General features: G+C 39.6%; 2 protein-coding genes across 13 annotated transcripts in view; both read right to left on the bottom strand.

Annotated features, from left to right (window-relative positions):
- IL16 (interleukin 16) overlaps positions 1–3,591 on the bottom strand; it is a 47,572-nt gene extending 43,981 nt beyond the window's left edge. For all 3 annotated transcript variants that reach the window (XM_039359321.1, XM_039359320.1, XM_039359324.1), the window contains exons 1-2: positions 3,463–3,591; positions 22–353 (exon numbers count right to left, since the gene is read on the bottom strand). The gene's annotated coding sequence lies outside the window, so the exon portion shown is untranslated. The remainder of the gene's footprint in view (positions 1–21; positions 354–3,462) is intronic.
- The window catches only part of LOC120315266 (cilia- and flagella-associated protein 161-like), a 37,235-nt gene continuing 20,388 nt past the window's right edge, over positions 3,372–20,218 (bottom strand). For 3 of the 10 annotated variants that reach the window (XM_039359328.1, XM_039359326.1, XM_039359327.1), the window contains exons 5-11: positions 8,823–8,947; positions 8,108–8,197; positions 7,703–7,941; positions 6,404–6,488; positions 5,647–5,805; positions 3,988–4,061; positions 3,372–3,795 (exon numbers count right to left, since the gene is read on the bottom strand). In XM_039359328.1, coding sequence (XP_039215262.1) covers positions 3,597–3,795; positions 3,988–4,061; positions 5,647–5,805; positions 6,404–6,488; positions 7,703–7,941; positions 8,108–8,197; positions 8,823–8,947 — 971 coding nt within the window. In that variant the 3' untranslated portion in view covers positions 3,372–3,596. The other 7 variants (XM_039359331.1, XM_039359329.1, XM_039359333.1 and 4 more) reach the window with 7 other exon arrangements.

The following is a 20,218-nucleotide window of genomic DNA, read 5'->3' as shown; positions in this document are numbered from 1 at the left end:
ACACAGAAATAAACCACTTACCTGGAAATACTGTGATCAGGTCTTCAAGGAAGATAGACTGTCCTTCGGGTTTCTTGAGGATTGCCGATAGCTAATGAGAAGAGGCTAAGAGTGCCGTCGTGATCTTCTCACCTTTCATAGAATAGGTGTCCCTATTGCTTGGTGAGTTTGAAGCACATTCCACATTTTGCCACTTAACCTGAGAACGTCCACATGAACATTCAACACCCAAGTGTCTCCACGTCAGCTGATGGGATCCTCCTGTAGACTATGAGGCAGGAGGAGGAGGGAAGGTCATGTGTGACTTCGTATTGCAGGTTCAAAAGGAACAGGAACTCCAGTAGCCTCCATAGCTTGTGAAAAGAAACACCAAGTTAGAGCCAGAAGTAAATCTGGTGGTGCATAAATAGCATTTTACTCTTTTTAAAAGTGGGATTTGTGTGTGTGTGTGTGTGTGTGTGTGTGTGGCCTTTATTTGTGCCTCTGGTGCTGAATTAGCATTCCAAGTCCTTGTTTTATTGCAAAAAGGGGGAGGCCAAAAACAATAGCACCCACCATACCCTGAACGGGCTCATTGCCTGTTGCTGAACAAGAACAGTTTTCAGTCCAATTTGTGTCTTTATATAATGGGTAAGTTCTTGAAACGAAACAGCTTGCCTTGGTTGTGCAAGAGGCATAATATTCGGCATAAATCAATGTTGCTGACTCGAGTTGGACTTTAGGGAGAGGGGGGGGAAGCTTCCTGATGTTTGAATGTACATGTGTATGCATGATGAATGAATTCTTTGTTCAGAAAAAAGAAATAATTACTTGCAGGAGTAGACTGAGCATGCTTGTTTGCGCTCTCTCTCTCTCTCTCTCTCTCTCTCTCTCTCTCTCTCTCTCTCTCTCTCTCTATATATATATATATATATATTATATATATATATATATATAATATATATAATATATATCCCTCCCTCCCTCTCTCTCCTCTCCCTCCCTCTCTCTCTCTCTCTCTCTCTCTCTCTCTCTCTCTCTCTCTCTCACACACACACACACACACACACACACACACACACACGATGATGTACTGTGCAAATGTAATTGTAACTCTACGCTACAAAAACCTCTTTTCCTTGTGCCAGTCTTATGTTTGGGCAACATATAATGATCCATTTCAAGGGATGCTTGAGTTAGAATAAAATAGAGAATATTTTATTTGGCCAAGTGTGATTAGATATACAAGGAATTTGTCTCTGGTACAAAAGCTCTCCGTGTACATGCAAAGCAATAAAATCATTGTCATCATCCCAATAAGAGGGGGTATTAAAGAAGAGAATAAGAAGGATAATGATACTACAGGCATACTGCATGAGTAAATACATATAGGCATTAGACAGGACAGCCCACTGCTGAAAAAGTTTTAGGTTGGATTCCTATGTTGAACGTAGGAGACCCTATACTATTTCAAACAAGTGGCTGTCCAATCTCTTCTTAAAAGCCTCCAACTACAGCTACAACTTCTGGAGGCGAGCCATTCCACTGGTTAATTGTTCTCGCTGTCAGGAAGTTTCTCCTCAGTTCTAGGTTGCTTCTCTCCTTGATTAGTTTCCATCCATTGCTTCTTGTCTTCCCTTCTGGTGCTTTGGAAAATAGGTTGACCCCTTGCCCCCTCCTCTTCTTTTTGGCAATTCCTCAAATCCTGGAACACTGCTCTCATCTCACCCCTAGTCCTTTAAATCAAACAGTTACAATTTAAATAGTAAAATATAACCCTCTGCTTTTCATAAAACCTCTGCATTTTGCTACTGCACAGGCCATCTTCCAGCCAATTGGGAAAAGGGGCTGGGGGTTCCATCTTTTTTTTTTTCAGCACCGTGCTGCCTTTGGGGAAGAGATTATTTTAGCCCCTGTTGCACATTCAGAGGGAACAAACGGAGCAGTCCCTCCTGTAGGAATCCTGATAAGCTACATAGATCCTTGATCTGGGTGGTCCCGCTTTGTTCCATTTTCTTCCAAGTTTCCATATGTGGCAGGGGGTATCTTGACATAAGTCAGCAGGACAACTCCCCCTCCCAGATCCCTGGTACTTTCTGCAAAACACAAAGCAGGAATTTGTCTGCATAAATTCACCCTCCAAAAAAATATAAGCTCATCCTTCAACAGCCATGCCAGAAAGTAAATGCTTTCCAGCTTTTTATTTTTGAATGAATCATTACGGAAGAGGCTCCAAGTTCACAAAAGCTTGGGAGAAGCTTCCTGCAATAGCTTCCCGCTTCCCCCACTCCAGACTCCCTGGCCACTTGTGGGATTTTCAGTCCAACGCGGAAATGTTGGCTTTAGATAGAAGATCTCAGAGACGGAGAGACAGAGAGCAAAAATGAGCCCCAGACTCCGCTCAGGTATGTTCCTTGAGGCATATTTATGTATTTTTTACCCAAAACTTTCTATCCGGTACTTCCAGGGCTTACGACGCAACCATCCAGGAGAGCTCAAAAGATTCCAGTGATTAAAAGGAAGACAAAGTAAAAACATTGCAGGAAAGAAGATTGTGGCTGGAGCAGGTCACACACCGTCACAATGGCCTTTGCCTGCAGAACAGGGCTCTCCAAACATGGCAACTTTAAAGACTTGTGGACTTCAACTCCCAGAATTCTTCAGCCAGCATGGAAGAGTTCTGGAAATTGAAGTCCGTAAGGCTTAAAAGTTGCCAAGTATGGAGACCCTTGCTGAGGAACGAAAGCCTTCTTAAGAAAGTAATTAGAGAATTGTTCAGCTGCTTTCCTGAGGCGGGGAGTTCCACATGCTTTCCTTTTTTGTGTGTTTATTTTTGACAGCAAGGCAGATGACTGGCTTGGGTAAAAGGGGGGGGTAGGATTCCTCTTGTTTCCATGAATTCTGTCCTGCAAAATTCCTCCGAACACTTGTCTTTCTAAACTTTGTTTTCCTGTGATGAAGAAAAACGAGGATATACAGCAAGCATCCTCTCCATTGCTCATTCATTCCTAAAAATATTTCCACCGTCCTCCCTTCTCCGTGCCAAAATGGCTGGCAGCCCAGGGGTGGGGCAGAGAAACACTATTCTGAGGTTTCGTGGGCCTTCTCCAATGGATCATTCTCTAGATATGGTTGGACTACCATTCCCAGAATTTCCACTCAGATTTCTGATGGTGAATTGTGGGAGCTTTAGCATCAACACATCTGGAAGTTGCCCAATAGAGAAAGCCTGCTGTAGCTTTATGTTCTTACAGTCATTAGAGTAAAATAAGCATTTTTTTGAGAGAGAGGGAGGGAGGGAGGGAGGGAGGGAGAGGGGGGGACAGGATGCTTCTTAAAGAGTCAAGCTGCCATCCTGTGGTCAAAAAGAAAGAAGGTCAAAAGTTAGAGAATTGTTTTTAATCAACATTTTATTCAAGATTCAATCGTTAATTTTGAAAATTGTTCAGTTTACACTGCCACCTAAAAGATGTTTCGATGTACCTTGAATTTCTTCTTTGTTCTCCTCCTCTTCCTCTTCTTCATCATCATCAACATCATGCTTTTTCCCTCCGCCCCGCCCCCCCGGTCCTATTTTTCTTTCGTGAAAGCGCTCACAAGGCAGGGACTTTAACTTTTCATTCTGAGGAATTTGCACCAAGTTCTCCGTTTTGTGCTCTCGTCTCCTCCGAGGGAGGCTTTGGTCTGTCCAACATTGTTGTCGACTCGTCGCTAGGATTCCCCGTGACTATTACCCAGTGGTTCTTGCTCTCTTCAGCTTTATGGGAATCTAGGTAGGTGTGGCAGTTGACTTCGCACTCTTTTCCAAAGTACGTCCTTGAAAAAAAAAGCAAAACAACCGCACAAAAAAACCTAAACAGAAACCCCAAAACAGCCTTTTCAAAGCTGGCTTTGGGCAAGGGGCTGGACTGAAAGATCTCCGAGATCTCTTCCAGGTCTCCTGATCATGAGAAAGAATTAAAGCTAGTTTAAAGGTAGGTTGTAAATCTGGAGATGCCTGGGGCTCACCTTATCCAGAAGGTCCTAGGAACTGCGAGGGCCTGATTTGTGTGGCTATGGACAATGACAACTTTTGTATTAGCCTGGAAAAAGGAACAAGAATGGGGAAGCTTTAAATTTCCATATTTTTATTGATTGATTGATTAGCCCTTGGGCCATATCAACGTGCAAAGTTCCAGAAACAAATTATTACTAAAATTTGATATTGAATTGGATAAAATATAATTTAAAATGAAACTGGAATAAAATAAAATGAAATTGGAATAAAGTACAGTCTAAAATGAAATTGGAATAGGATACAATAATTTAAGATATAGATAAAATACGATAAAATTATATTTCAGTGTCACCCCTGCAATCTACCATTTTGCTTGTTTTAATTGCTTACTTCAGTCAGTTATAGCGGCTCAGAATTTTCAAGCATAGAATATAAAACATATTTCCTATTAAACATGTTTGGCATACAAGTATACGTAATCCTTGACATAAAACTGATCACTTAGCAAGTGTTTGAAGTTACAATGGAGCCCCCTCCCCAAAAAAAAACTACTTACCACCCATTTCTGAAGTTACGTCTGCCCATCCCAGAGTCATGTGACTGCATTTGGGCAGTTGGCAACCACCCTGCATTTATGGCTGTTGGCGGCACCCCACAATCACACAATTATGATTTATGACACTTTGTGGGAAAACAATGTTTACCTCTGCTTAGAATCACAGTGCTTGCTTTACAACAGGGGTCTTCAAACTTGGCCCTTTTATGACTCATGGACTTCCAACTCCCAAAATTCCTCAGCCAGGCACGCTGGCTGAGGAATTCTGGGAGTTGGAAGTCCATGAGTCATAAAAGGGCCAAGTTTGAAGACCTCTGCTTTACAACTACGGCTTTCATTTAATGACTTCTGTAAAAAAAGGTGGTAAAATTGGATCTGTTATCTGATGACCTGCTTTGTGACTGTTACGACTTAACAATCATAATTATGGGGCTCAATTATGGTTGAAGACTACCTGTATCTTCACATCTCTTTTAAACCCTGCTAATATTGATTGTATATTTTGGGGCTAATGCTAATGTTTCCCTGTTCCTCTTGTAGAGTACAAAGTATAGCACAGAGTTTAGCTACTGGCTAAGAAAGATCTGAATGCTGATGTCACCCAAAGTGAGAGACATAAAATATGTACACATGAACCAGGCCGATGTTGTCCTGAAGAACAAAAACTCAGAAGCAGAAATAATAGATGGAGAAGTAGAATATTAGCTTATTTCAAAAGCTGTAGGAAAAGGGCTGTTGTGTAAACTGGAGAAGTGTTGGATGAGGCTGGTAAAGTTGAAGAGGACATTTAAGACAGACCCACGAACAAAGCTAAGAATGAAATTCAGAATGTCTATGAGATTCTCAATCATCCAGCTCACGGTTGTCTCCAAGATCTTTTTTTCAAGAGGCAACTGAACTTCCTTTACTTTTCCTTGAAGATGTTTCACTTCTCATCCAAGAAGCTTCTTCAGTTCAGTTCCAGAAGCTTCTTGGATGAGAAGTGAAAAGTCTTCAAGGAAAAATGAAGAGTTGCCTCTTGAAAAAGCACTTTTGGGAAATTCAGCATGGTTCTCCTTTAAGTTCTCTCCCACACACTCACATTCTCTCTTTACAAATACAGATGTTTCCTTACAGGGATGGGCAAACCTTCATATTCCAGGCGTAACTGTGGATCCAGAAAGGTAACTTGCCAGGCACACAGGTATGAAAGTTCATCCGTCATGAAGACAGGCTGGAGAGAAGATTTCTTGGCCATATTATGAAATGATCTAGAGTCGCTGGCCAAAAACAGCTGAAAATGAAAACATAAGGAAGTGATTTGCCCGGAAATTAGATCACCATTGTTGAAGATTGACAGAAACCAAAGGGGGGGGGGAATTACCAGTATATTTACTGCTCTCTATGATCTAAGATGATCAGAGTTTGCCTTCTCCCATTTGCAAATCTGAAGCTAAATATATGGAGGGTTCTGTACAGTTTCACAGAATGGGAGAAGATACAGAAATACAGCTACTGTGTATTGAATCAGAAGCTGGTACCTTGACTAAAATTACACTGATCTAAAAGTTGTGCTTGGGATACAGATGAAATTTTGAAATGGAACAATAGGATCCACTCACGGGCATCTCCAGGGAAGTGGAGTTAAGGAAAAAAAAAAGGTCAAGATGCACCAATGCATCTAGGATTAAAACTCTGAACTGGATTAGGGACTATATAAATATTGGACAGTGTTTCTTAGGTGGTTTCATCCTGTATCAGATTATTTTTAACTCAGGCTTGTCTAACTAGACTTCAATTCTCCTGACAAATGCATTTTCTATTAACTCCTCCCAAAATGGATTTCTTTATGAAACATTGGACTTATTAAAATGATGTTATTTATCACTCACCATTTTATCCTGAAATCCACCAGCTGTTCCAAGGCCAAAATTCTGTCCAAATCTAACAGGTTCCCCCATGGCTTCTCCTTCAAGGCTTTAATATAAGGAGAAAAATATCAGTGCAACACAACGCAATACAATCGTTTACTTTAAAGCAACTCTTTTAATTCTATATACAGAAAATGTTTTTTCCTGGGAGTCTAAGCAAAAGGGGAAAAAAGGAGCCATTTGGTTCCTAAAAGTTTCCAGTTCAACTTTTCATGGGGAGAAAGAGAACTTTTGGGAGGGAAAGGTAGAGGACTTACAAGATATTTCAGTCCACAAACTTGATGGCATTCTTTACAAATTTATTTTCAACATACACAGCAATAAAAGGCTGTGAAGCAGCCATTATAAACCAGCAGAGAATGTGGGCGTGTGTGGGTGGTGTACGCGTGTGATCACTTTTAAACGGGAACATCCATTGAAAATGATAAAATTACAGAGTACTGCTAAACACTCATCAAGGAGCAAAAAAAAAAAAAGATCTGGAGTCAAATCTGCAGTCAGCGATAAAGGTTTCATTTCTAACCAAAAAAAAAAAAAAAAAAGACAATTCCAGGCAGGGTGGAAAAACATTCTGATCTGGAAACTTGGAAAAAAGCTGCCAATCAGGGATGGCAAGGAGGTGATTCATCATCTCTTCATTGCCCTACAGTTACATAATACACTTAGAGCAGGAATGAACAGAAGGACTGTCCATCTAATAAATGGGGCCATATAATATGCAGGGTAGATTTGGAGGAAGAATGGGAAATACTGTGTCTTCTAGCTCTGATGTGTCTATTTTAGGAGTCCTACTATATTCAGTCTGTGTTTCCCATCTCAAGTGGGAAGTGGTACTCTCAATTTTCAGCAATTGTAACCAGACGAGGAAACTATTCTTGCAGGTCTTGGAGAATCACGTTGCCCATCTCTGACTTATTGTTTTAAGGCCATATGTGACCTTCAGACTAATTCCATGTGGTTCTCAAGCCAACTGCAAACACGTTAGGTCAAAGTTCAGCAGGGACCATGGATAAAGAGGTCTTTGGAAAAGATATGTGTGTCTGTGTGTGTAGAGAGAGAATAAGTGTCCCCATTCATTTTTGGTTTTATTTAACTCTCCCTTTTGGCCCTGTACATCCTACCAGCTGCACTCGGTGTGACATCATCAACATGGCTCCTCCCACAATGATATCCATTGTTCCATCCCTTTCCCTCTCAATATTCACTAGACTTGGTCCTTCGCCCATCTTACTGCTAAATCTTTTTGCGAGAGTGTCCCACCTTAAAATCCGAAATGCATTCCGCCCCACGGGGTTCACATGACTGATTGCACTCAAGTCACATGGAGCTGACAAATTATCGCCCGTATACAGAGTCGATATATCCGGATTCACAGCCAGGGACAAATTTCCACCCATAATAAAAGCTTTTTCCTCCGGAAGTCTAGTGACATCTAGGTTCATGAATAGAACTGTGTCTCCAAAATGAATAAATCCATCTTTTGAAATGGAAAGCTGCTCCTGTTTGTGAGAAGAGAGAGGAAGATGGTAAGTGTGCACAGTTCCCCTTTGCCTTTTCCACAATGCACGGCCATTGAGTTTGGTGGCTGGAGCAAACGAGTAGGGAACAAAATGCAAGTGTTCTGGAGAATTAGGAGAACCCTCAAAATGTTTTGTGATGTAATACCTTCTTGTAAAGAGCATCTTTCAGTCTTCGGGATTTCTGGATTATTAGTTCTCCATTTTCTCTTTTATATAAAAAATCTTTCAACGATTCCTATTTTTAAAAGAAAAAAAAGCTTAAGTTAGAATTTAATATGTATCCTGTATATTACTGCAACATGATCAGGTGCATAATGTCTGCCACCTTAGGAAATTCAGCCAAATGGCTAAATCCCATATAAAGAATGAAAACAAAGGCATAAAAGAACTATGAAGAGGTTTTCCCACTTATGATGACAGAGTAAATGTGTGAAGACAACAATATTTTGTAGACATGCACAGTGAGGATGCTTGAGGAATATAGTTGTTATAAATTCTTGTATAAAATAATTTGTTGAACCAATGCAACAGATCCATAGAAATACATTTTAAAAAGAGAGAGAGAGAGAACGCACATTTAGCATGCAGGATTAAATCCCTATTTCTGGAATATGCCAAATAACTCACAAAATAACACAGAATGAGATGGAATTTGGGTTTAACAAAACAAGGCAAGTATCCAGTTGTAAAGAAAGAAAGAAAGACTGCTGCTATAACAGTCAACTAGATTGTCAGCAAAATCTAGAGTTATTGCTATCACATCTCCCTTTCATATTGTGCTCAACAAAGTTGCTTTTGAGATTTGCACAAACAGCAAAACACGAATGGAACAATGTAAAGGGTGGAGAGTTTTTATTTACCTCTTCTAGGCACACGTCTTCAAACCAGTTTCCAAGAAGCACACCAGGACTGTATACCCGGCCACTTTTACTTGTCCGAACATTGATCATCTGGAGAGGACTAGAAGTGAAGGCATCCAAGCTGGCTTAAAGAAAACGACACTTTCAACAAGTCTGCAATCAGCAAAATAACTGATCAATGTTGGGTTTACAGGTTGCTATGGGGACCAGGATTGGCCAGGATTGGTCTAGTGGGACAGGGTTATTAGCCAATCAGAATCGATCTGACTAGAACGGATGAGGGAAGGTGTGAGACGTTATCTGCATCCTTTTAATTCCACAGCGGGACTGGAGACAGCCACAAAGGAGACTCTTTTTGTAAAGCAAAGACTCTTTTTGTAAAGCAAAAAGAGAAAGCATGAGAAAGTACAACTTGACAAGCTTCTTTGAGAGACAAACACACATATGGATATTCCAGATTAAAAATAAGTGAACCGTTCTTTCTCACAGCTTTACAGGGAATGATATCCTGTTTTCGATGGAGGCAATGTTTTTTTTAAAAAAAATAAATAAATGATAAATAAACAAGATAACGTGCACAAGAAGAAAATCAAGGAAGTGAAAGTGGTAGTTAAAGCTGGGGAAGAAAGGGATAAGCCAAGTGCTTGTTTCTCAAATGGTTTGTTTTTCCTTTTTATAGTATTTAAGGTATCTATTGATATGTAAGGGGAAAAAAACCTCCCTTTTTATAATCCTGTAATCCCTTAATTGGGGTGGAGTCAAAGCTATCGACTCTACCCTGAATTAATAATAATACCCCAAATTAATAATTGTTATTGTTATGATGTAAGAAACACACAATTAAATTCAGAACAAAGGTATGGTTGATAATGTATTGGCTTAAAAAAACAACATCCATTCAACTCAACCATAACAGTTTAAAACTCAAAGTCTTAACTTGACCACAAATGTTTTCACCTGCCAAACAAACAAGAATAAATTCATCCTGACCTTTCTGTGGAGGACTTCCACATTTTGAGAGATGCAATAAAAAAGAAACATTCCATATTTACCAAGTTGTTGGGGTTCACACCAAAATAGACAAAATGCTACGTATGGAAATTTTACATAAATAGAATACCAGTTGTGAGGAAGGAAAGTGGGGACATCCAAGTTGGAAAACAAAGATTGTGATTTCACAGTATTTACACTGTCATAACATAACAAAGGGGCAATGAATATATGAATTCTCATAATTCAAATCACAAATAGCTTGATATTCTCATCAAGAACTCTGTTTCAAACAAGCTTGCTTTTACTATATCCAACTTTAAAACAAACAACTTCTAAGTATAAAAACAGAACAAAGGGTCGTGTGGCATTCTAAAGAGTGAGAAGTCGTTGCCAAATAAACATTTAGTGTGCTGTTGGTAAAGACTAATATACTACAAATTCCTATTTATTTTGGTCACTTATTAGAGACATATACAATGTACATCACTGGCATTGCATATTTTTAGGATATCTGACACACTGCAGATCATACGCAGTACTAAAACATCATTTTTATATTTAATAGGACAACCTATTTAAAAGTTCTCAGCTTTGCAGCAGCAGGATTATTAAGGACTATACAGCAGCTCCATCTTCTGGAATATGTGAGACAATACACAAGGTGACTAGATTTATTTTAAATCTGATCCCTGGATTACAAAACTCTCCTGCTGGATACTTACATAAAGAGAGTGGATAAACATGTGTTGTTGCTCAAGTTTATTTAGAATTCCCAATTAAGAGTTTGGAACCAACTTGTAGAGAGTGTAGAGATTGCCCCATTTATAATAATCTGGTTAAAATGTCTAGCATCATAAGCAGGCTGTTTTTGAATTCAAACTTGTTTTTTTAAAAAACAGTTTTAATTAGGTTGGCTGGTTAATCTCTGAATATCTGTACAGAAGATGTATACAAGCCATCTTTAAAGGGAAGCTGAAACAAGTTTGCAATTTTATACATGTTTATCTTGAAGATCTTTCTCTCTGTCTCTGGGAATAGGTCTTATTAAAATCAAAGGGGCTTGTTTTCAAATAGAATTGGGTTGTCCCGGACATCGCATATTAGCTATACAGAATTTAATTTCTGGGTAATTGTTATCCCATTTCTTCTGCAATTCAAGCAAAGCTTAGTGAAACATTTTTTTCTTTTGCAAAAGTGCTAAGTATCAAATCTTCTACAGTTGTTTTAATAATAAACAAAAGAGATTTCTAATTGCTGCTACTTTCAGAATGCTTTCCTGTGATTATCAGGACATTCTATTAAGCCGCTTTAGCTGGATATCAAGACACATTAAATGCATAACTGTATTTTAGTCTAAAGAACTGTGTAAACTCGGCCACTGTGGTTAGTTTATGAGTCGGTGTATCACACGAGGCCCCAAAAAGGAATTAATTTGAGACACAGCTGAGCGAACTACAAACATAACTGTATGATACAAACATATTACAGAAAGGTAGAGAAAAGGAGGCAATTGTTTTAAATAAATAAATCGCTTCCCGTATGTCATATTAATCATCATCTATACATCAATGGCTAGTGACCCATTTTATTTATTTTGCTTTCTCATAGAAAAGATTGAAAGCCTGTTTTCCAAATCCTAAATCATGAAATGGACTTTGAATTTGCCTTTATCCAGAGTTGGAATTGGATCAATTCTATTTTTAATCAGCATGATCAGATGAGAGAGAGAGAGAGAGAGAGAGGTTGTTTTGCCATTTGGGAGAAGCATGTCAGTTAAGTGCATCTTTGAACACCCATTTCGGCCACTCATTTCCTTTTTGGCAGGAAGTCCCCCATCAAGGGGATTTTTATTTTTTAAGTTTTCCACCTATTCATAGCTGTTGGGAAGGACACACCCAGGCTGAGCCTCCTTCCTATATGCAAGTCATTCTTCTCTTCACAGCTGGGAAGAAAAACTTCACAAAAGTACCGTGGACACTGAGGACTGTCCTTGACTCCTTTTACCACTAATTTTACCCATAATTACTTTTTTTTTTCAGTTTCTCCTCCCTTCTATGTTCATAAAGAGAGCAGAAGAATGCAAACATTTACAGCCAGTTTGATGTAGGGGTGAAAAGCACTGGATTAGCAACTAGGCGACCAGGAGTTCTAGTCCCACTTTAAGGTACAAATCTAGCTGGGTGGCTGTGAGCCAACCCTTCCCTCTCAGCCCTAGGAAAGAGGGGGCAGGGGCTCACCACCTCCCAAAAGTTAGGAACAAAACTGCAGGGACTCTTCCAGAAGTCAGGTCCAGTTTGAAAGTACACACAAAGAAGGTTATCATTAATAAAGGCAGGGCGACTCTGAAATTAGGTAAAATAAGGCGATTGCTTTAGACCAGAGATTTTGACTATTGGAACATGACAACAAACAGCTAGCTGTTTTGTAGGGCCACATTGTTTACTTATCCTTAGACTCAAAACTCTGCAAAAATGACTGGGTAATGGACCATGGCAGGAAATTTATAGGAGAGAAAACGTGTGTGTGTGTGTGTGTGTGTGTGTGTGTGTAGACTCAAGTTCTGGTTTTTGTTGTTGCTGCTGTAATGATGATTGTGGGTTGTGATTCCTACCTGGCCAACGTGGTCCCAAGATGTCCTTTGCTTTCCGAACTGGTTGTCTCCCAACAGAGATCCATTGACCCCTCTGTGAATAGCAAGACCAGGTTTTCAATCATCACATTTTGGGTAGATGCCCTGTATAAATCGTCACTCCATTTTAGGTTTTTGGTGTGCGTGTATCTCTCAGTTGCAGGACAGCCCTGGAGAGGGAGAGCTGATCCAGAGTTCGGCGTTTCCTTTTTCTTTTTAAATCGTCTAACTTGGCGTCTTTTCTGAGTTCCCACCCAGTGATATAATTCCTGGGAAAAGTGCCCTTGCGAGAAATATGGGACACAAGGATTGTAGCGAATGCTCCATTCTTTTGGGACACCTGCAGATGTTCAGCATTTGTTAAGCCATGGATTAAAAGGAATGGAGAATTTGGGGGGGGGGTTGGACAAGAGGATAAACGGGCAAACAACAAAGCAGGCATTATGAGCCTCAATCTTGATTGGAATGTGAGAGATTTTTGTTATTAAGGAATCTAAGTCCTGTCCAAGTTACCTTCTTAATATTAGCCTTTCCAGCAGGGCCATTCTCGGCCATTATTAGAAAAAAAAATACAGCTTGTGCTTATTTTATAGTTAATCAAAGCTTAGTAGGTCAGTCAATTTATTACAGCCTTAAACCAATACAGATAGTCCTCAACTTATGAGCACAACTGAGGCCAAAATTTCTGTTGCCAAACAAGATAGTCACCATGATGTAAAAAAGATGTTGAGACTCTAGAAAGAGTACAGAGAAGAGCAACAAAGATGATTAGGGGACTGGGGGCTAAAACATATGAGGAACGGTTGCTGGAATTGGGTATGTCTAGTTTAATGAAGAGAAGGACGAGGGGGGACATGATAGCAGTGTTCCAATATCTCAGGGGCTGCCACAAAGAAGAGGGAGTCAAGCTATTCTCCAAGCGCCTGAAGGTAGGACAAGAAGCAACGGATGGAAACTAATCAAGGAGAGAAGCAACCTGGAACCAAGGAGAAACTTCCTGACAGTCAGAACAATTAACCAGTGGAACAGCTTGCCTCCAGAAGCGATGAATGCTCCAACACTGGAAGTTTTTAAGAAGAGACTGGACAGCCATTTGTTTGAAATGATATAGGGTTTCCTGCCTGAGCAGGGGGTTAGACTAGATGACCTCCAAGGTCCCTTCCAACTTTATTATTATTGTTGTTAAGTGAGTGTTGCCCCATTTTACAACTTTTCTTGCCACGGTTGTTAAGTGAATCACTGCAGTTGTTAAGTTAGTAACACGGTTGTAAAGTGAATCTTGGCTTCTCCGTTGACTTTGCTTGTCAGAAGGTCGCCAAAGGGGATCACATGATCCCAGGACGCTGCAAACCGTCATAAATACATGCCAGTTGCCAAGCACTGAATATTGATCACCTGTCTATGGGGACGCGGCAACGGTTGTGTGAAAATGGTCCTAAGCCACTTTTTTTACAGTGCTGCTGTCGCTTTGAATGGTCACTAAACAAACGATTATAAGCTGAGAACTACTTGTATTCATCTCAGTCAAAACCTACATTTGGGGTCCGGTAAAACCACTTTGCGACCCTTCGTTTTAATGTTGTAATTTGTTCGACCGGCTGCACCAGGGCTTTTCGTGTGCTTTTTAGCCCACCTGGGGACCAACTAAGAAAGCTTGCTTTAATTTGGCCATTGTTGTCTGCTTCTAATATTAGAAACTAGAAGGAATCAGCCCTACATTTCTTCATCAGAGGTCCTTTCCTTTCCTTTCCTTTCCTTTCCTCCTTTCCTTTCCTTTCCTTTCCTTTCCCTTCCCTTCCCTTTCCTTTCTTCCCTCTCAAGTCAGTGTATCAGTGAGCATGTGGAAGCAATTATGATGAAGAGCTTGCAATTATATTCAAAGTTCCACGTGATTTGTAGTGGTTAAATGTTTTGCTGGGTGGGGAAAGAGGATGTTTGAAAGAGAGGAGGGAAAAATTGCGTCCTTTTTATTCGTTACTGGTACTTTTAAAAAATTTAGAATGATTGCATATCCGTGGCAAAGATCTCCGCAGATTAGGATGGATTAGAACTACATAATTTCAGATCTTAGTGGGTTCGGGGGATTAATTGTTAATGTGTGTTCTTTGGAGTTATTTTTAAATCCAATATAGTTTAGTGTTGGCCATTTTACTCTTTCTGCATAATTTCCACCAGTGCTCTTATTAATGGTAATATCATTAAGAGTAGAGATGGGAAAATTCATTTTCATCTGAAAATTCATTTTTTTCATTTAAAATGAATTTAACATTCTTTCATCTTCATTTTACATTATCAGACTAATAAGCAGAAACCGCCTTTCAAAATTTATCTCTCTGAATGTTGCATTCAGTTGCCAGCTTGAAAAAAAAAACACCACCCTTTGGTTTGAAACAATTAAAAAAAAATACATATCTCCACAAAAATCACCTATGAATATTATTTCCATATCAGGGAAGATAGTGTAAAAAGGCCGTATATTTCAGCAAAATTACGGACCAAAATATAATGCTTTGAGGAAATCTACTGTATATAAAAATACGCACTTTGGTACAAAGAGTCTTAAAAAAAAATAAAAATGGGAAGTGCAACAGATTGAAGTTGACAGATTAGAAACAGAAGAAATGAGGAAAGCAATAAATGGGGTGCCTTGAAGCTGAATATTGAAAACTAGAAATTGAAACGGATTTTTCCATAAAGAAATGCGTCCGTTTCCCTGATTTGTATTAACTATGTGAAGGTTGCAGGCATTGATTTTATAATGAGACTTTGGACATCTTCTGGAGCCTTAGCAAGACCAAATCCACTGCAATGGATAGCAGAATATAGGAAGCAAATTCTTTACTTTGTTTTGAAATCAGCCTGATTTTGCGACCTCCAGCGCAGATGGTTGTTTTCAATACATCTGGTGCCTTCCAGATGTATTGAAATTCTTGGAGTTGTAGGTCAAAGCATCCCCGGAGGACACCAATTTGGGGAAACCTGCTGCAGGAGAGCAGCAGATATATTGTTGGATGTTAGACTTATTTCAGCTAGTTTACATTTCAATTCATTCCTCCTCCTACAGACGGAATGGCTTAATGACCAGTTAGTTACAGATGCTATAAGGCAATTCCACCTAAATTCACATTGTCACAAGAGATGTGTGTAACACCCCTGAATTTCACTTTATTACTCCCTCCCCAAATCCTGCAGCCTCTCTGCTTCCCATGCCCCACGCCTAAAAATGAGTGGTAATTTTATCGCACATTGTAGTTACCATCTTAACTTATCTGAGCATGCCCTTTGCCTGGTAGTAATTTCTGCTTGTCTGAATGTTGACTGTGGAAGGACTGGGTTTTTCTCCTGCTCCCTTCAATACTTAGCACTGTCCTTTCTCCTCCAAACTGGTCACTCCTAATTCCAGCTTCAGAGAACTGGCTGAGTAGTGATGCTAATACAAACCAGCAGGATAATTTTGCAGCACTGTGTACATTCTCGCCCTATGATGTCATCCCGGCTGTCGGCTTGGGGCAAATGCTTTCCACTCCACTGTTGTTGGCAGTTTTATTTATTTAAATCTGCCATCAAAGAGGATGGATCATTGGCAAGTTCTCATCCATGTCAGGGATTTAATGCATGCATTAAATATGAATGAAAGGAGAGCTGTTTTTTTTTTTAAACATCATTCCCAATATAATCTAAACCTCCATCAAAATCACATTCTCCGCCCACCGTACAAAATGAAAAGCACACAGCCCGCTCTCAGATAAACTAGCAGGGAAACGGATGACATTCCCTAAAATACAGCACACATTTGATTTTTTTTAGATGTATATTCCACCTTTTGTGCAGAAAGTGCACAAAATACAGCATAAATGTATTTGATTTTTTAAAGATATATATTCCACCTTTTGTGCAGAACTGCTCCAGGTAGACTATATGGTGCTTCATGCCCCCATTTTTAATTATTTTATTTAATTTTCGTGGTGCCCATTTCCCCTAAAAGATGACTCCGGTCAGTGACAACAATTCTATAAGGTGGACTTGGGTTGAAAATGGCTGGCCCAAAGTCATTCTGTAAGCTTTTGAGGGTGGATAAATTTCTTGGCTCTTGTCTAGCAACTTAACCATTAGTTGGCAAAACACGACTCATAACTTATTCAGTTGATGCAACCATATTTCAAAACATATCCAGGTGATTGAGAAAACCATGATAAAACAATCTGTAGTACACTGTAAATTTAATGAAAGTCATTCACTTTTAGATTGGCACAATGAACAATTATAGCTTAGTGTTAGCCACAAATGAGCCAAAATAACGTGTTCAACACGTTAAGGCTTTTCATCATATTGGGAATTCCAGTACAGCCTGAGTTATGAAGGTTTGCAGGCTAATTATAATTCAGCTATCTTCACATGGAGCTTCCTTTCTGAAGCCCCTTTGCTTAAAAATGGCTTTAACGGCAAGATAGGCAGCAAATAAATTTAATAACAAATAATGTCAGTGACATTATTATTATTAGTCTGGTTTTGGAATATCGCTGTTTCTGACATTGATGCAGGAGGAGGGCAGGCAGAGCCTGGGCATAGAGTCAAGAGAGGAATCAGCCTGGAGTCATTACATGATCACAAAGAGTTCAAGTACAGCTCCTCTTGAATTCCATTGATTCTTATCTAGTGACAATTTAATGCTGACCATTAGTTGACTAGATTCTTGTGTATAGGCACGAGCAATAAATCAGCTTAGTTGGAACTTGACACCTAATCCCGATTCTTTGCTCTTGACATCAGACATTGATCATGATTTCATACTCTTTCAAACTTCCATTTTTATCCGCCTCTCAGCTTCTATAGACTAACGTCTCCCCTGCCTTTTGGAGGGGGGGGGAATGAGACATAAACTCCCTTGCCATGATGGCACATGTTTCTGATTTGAACATTGTTGAAAGAAACGGGAAAGCCTAGTACCACGGATGGCTTTCTAACCAGGCAGGTTTCGAGAACGATCTGGTGACACACAGCACACTCGACTCAGAGCTCTCGTTTGGGTTGCAACACAACTGTGTTCTCTCTTCCTCCACCCCCGCACTCGGTTTTTCATTTAATAGTGGAGATATTTATAGAAAGCTTTTTCATGCAACAATCTGCCAGAGCAGTAATGTCACGTGAACATGCTGTCATTAAAATCAGGGCGAAAGGGTAAGAGGAAAATATAGAAATTACCCACCTTTTAAATGTTTGAACTTGGCAACAACTAGTTGGGTGGGTCCAAGATAAAGCTTTTTGTCCAAATTTTAGCAGAAGGGAAGGGTGGGAAAAAAACATTCTTAGTCATTCCACAGCCTGTTTTGTTAAAAACCCATCTGACCCGCTGTGTGATTTACATGAAGGAAACTCATCTACTATTATGAAATATAGAATTTAAGGAAGTCTCTTTCTGTTGGCCAAGTTTTTTATTTTATCCTTAAAGAATTGTGAATGAATTCTGCAGAACACATGCATTTGGGGCAGGAAAAATAATGTCATTTTACACTCTTTGTTTTTCAGCCTATTCAACTGCCTAAACATTATCTTGATCAAACTGGAATCATCAAACAATAGTTATGAAATCAAAAGCTATTTTAGTATTTATGAATGAAACACTCAAGCTGTTGTTTACAGTTCCTAGAGTTCTCTTTGGCAGGATTTGATGAATAAAGCTCTCCGCTCATATATATATATGGTACGCAGAGAGAGAATAAAAGGTGATTTGAGTTTTTAAGAACTTAAAACTAATCTTGCCAATATATTAATAGGGAACACAAACATATTCATATTTCACAGTCATCAACAGCTGCCGTTAGAACTTACAGTGGACCAAAGAATGCAACATCTGCTTCATCCAATATGTCTATGGAGATTTTCAATCATCCAGGTCAGGCTTGTCCTAAAGGCGTCTTTCTTCAGAAAAGAAGCTTCTAGGATGAGAAGCAAAATATTTTCAAGGAAAAAATGAAATCCAGTTGGACTTCACCCAAAATATTCAAGTATAATGCAATTTTATTTTGGCTTAGCATAGGTGCACCTACTCATTGCACTTTGCATAGCACGATGTATTATCTAGTGTGGTGTACGGGTTTTTAATTTATTAATTGCTTAATATGCAAAAAGAGGGAGTGTCTTTCTCACAAAGTCAGAGGTAATCTGATAGGACTTTTCTCCATAAACAGAATAACAGAGTTGGAAGGGACCTTGGTGGTCTTCCAGACCCTATATCAGTGGTTCTCAACCTGTGGGTCGGGACCCCATTTGGGGTCAAACGACCATTTCACGGGGGTCGCCAAACCATGCTGTCCGCCATTTTTTCCCTTTTCCCTAGCTGTCCTACTCTCTCTTATTGGTGGCCACACCCACTTGGGGGTCACCACAACATGGGGAACTGTATTATGGGGTCACGGCATTAGAAAGGTTGAGAATCACTGCCCTATATCAATACCATTTGAGACAAGTGGCAAACAAAAAAACAGACAAGCTTTAAAACAAAGGGTCTTCAAACTTGGCCCTTTTATGACTTGTGGACTTCAACTCCCAGAATTCCTCAGCCAGGCACGCTGGCTTTTATGACTTGTGGACTTCAACTGGCTGAGGAATTCTGGAAGTTGAAGTTATAAAAGGGCCAGGTTTGAACACCCCTGCTCTAATGGTTAAGGCACCAGGTTAGAAACTGGAAAATTGTGAGTTCTAATCTTATCTCAGGCACAACATCCAGATGTTTGACCCTTAAGAGACACCCTCCTTTCCTGTAAGATCAAGTGAAGTGTTAATACCACTTTACAATGCCTTGGTAAGGCCACACTTGGGATACTGCATCCAGTTTTAGTCACCACGATGTAAAAAAGATGTTGAGACTCTAGAAAGAGTACAGAGAAGAGCAACAAAGATGATTAGGGGACTGGAGGCTAAAGCATATAAGGAACAGTTGCTGGAATTGGGTATGTCTAGTTTAATGAAGAGAAGGACGAGGGGGGACAGGATAGCTGTGTTCCAATATCTCAGGGGCTGCCCCACAGCAGAGGAAGTGAAGCTATTCCCCAAAGCAACTAAAGGCAGGACAAGAAGCAACAGATGGAAACTAATCAAGGAGACAAACAACCTAGAACTAAGGAGAAATTTTCTGACAGAACAATTAATCGGTGGAACATCCTGCCTCCAAAGGCTGTGAATGCTCCAACACTGGAGGTTTTTAAGAAGAGACTGGATGGCCATTTGTCTGAAATGGTGTAGGGTTTCCTGTCTGAGCAGGGGGTTGGACTAGATGACCTCCAAAGTCTCTTCCAACTTTATTATTATTATTATTATTATTATTAATAATAATAATAATAATAATAATAATAATAATAATAATAATAATAATAATAATATTATAACATGAAATGTGCCGTCATCTACCAGCAATCTCCCTCTGGACTCTAGGTAGAACAAGCAGCCCAAACTTTGTGCAAAAGAATTAACGGAGATAAATTTGATATCTTGATTCAGAACAAGGACAAAGTAATACTAGATAATTTCAGCCTCCTGGGACATTCCGTAGCAGACCTTGAAATGACCGTTTGGAAAAAAGCAGACCTTCAACTGCACCACTGAGCGAGTCATTCTAGAACTCACTTGCATCAAAAGTGTCAGGCTATCTCAGAGAGTCTGAACAAACATGACGGGTTTTAACACGTCACCATTGTTGATGGATAAGGCATTAGCAATCTGCACAACCAACCTCTCTTCTCCTCAAGAGAAGAAGACAAGAAGCAACGGGTAGAAA

The sequence above is a fragment of the Crotalus tigris genome, unplaced genomic scaffold (assembly GCF_016545835.1).
Source record: "Crotalus tigris isolate CLP2741 ecotype Arizona unplaced genomic scaffold, ASM1654583v1 scf7180000019068.10715455, whole genome shotgun sequence".
NCBI classification, from domain to species: Eukaryota; Metazoa; Chordata; class Lepidosauria; order Squamata; family Viperidae; genus Crotalus; species Crotalus tigris.
Note: the sequence above shows the minus strand (reverse complement) of the source record. Positions and strands in the feature narration are given on the sequence as shown.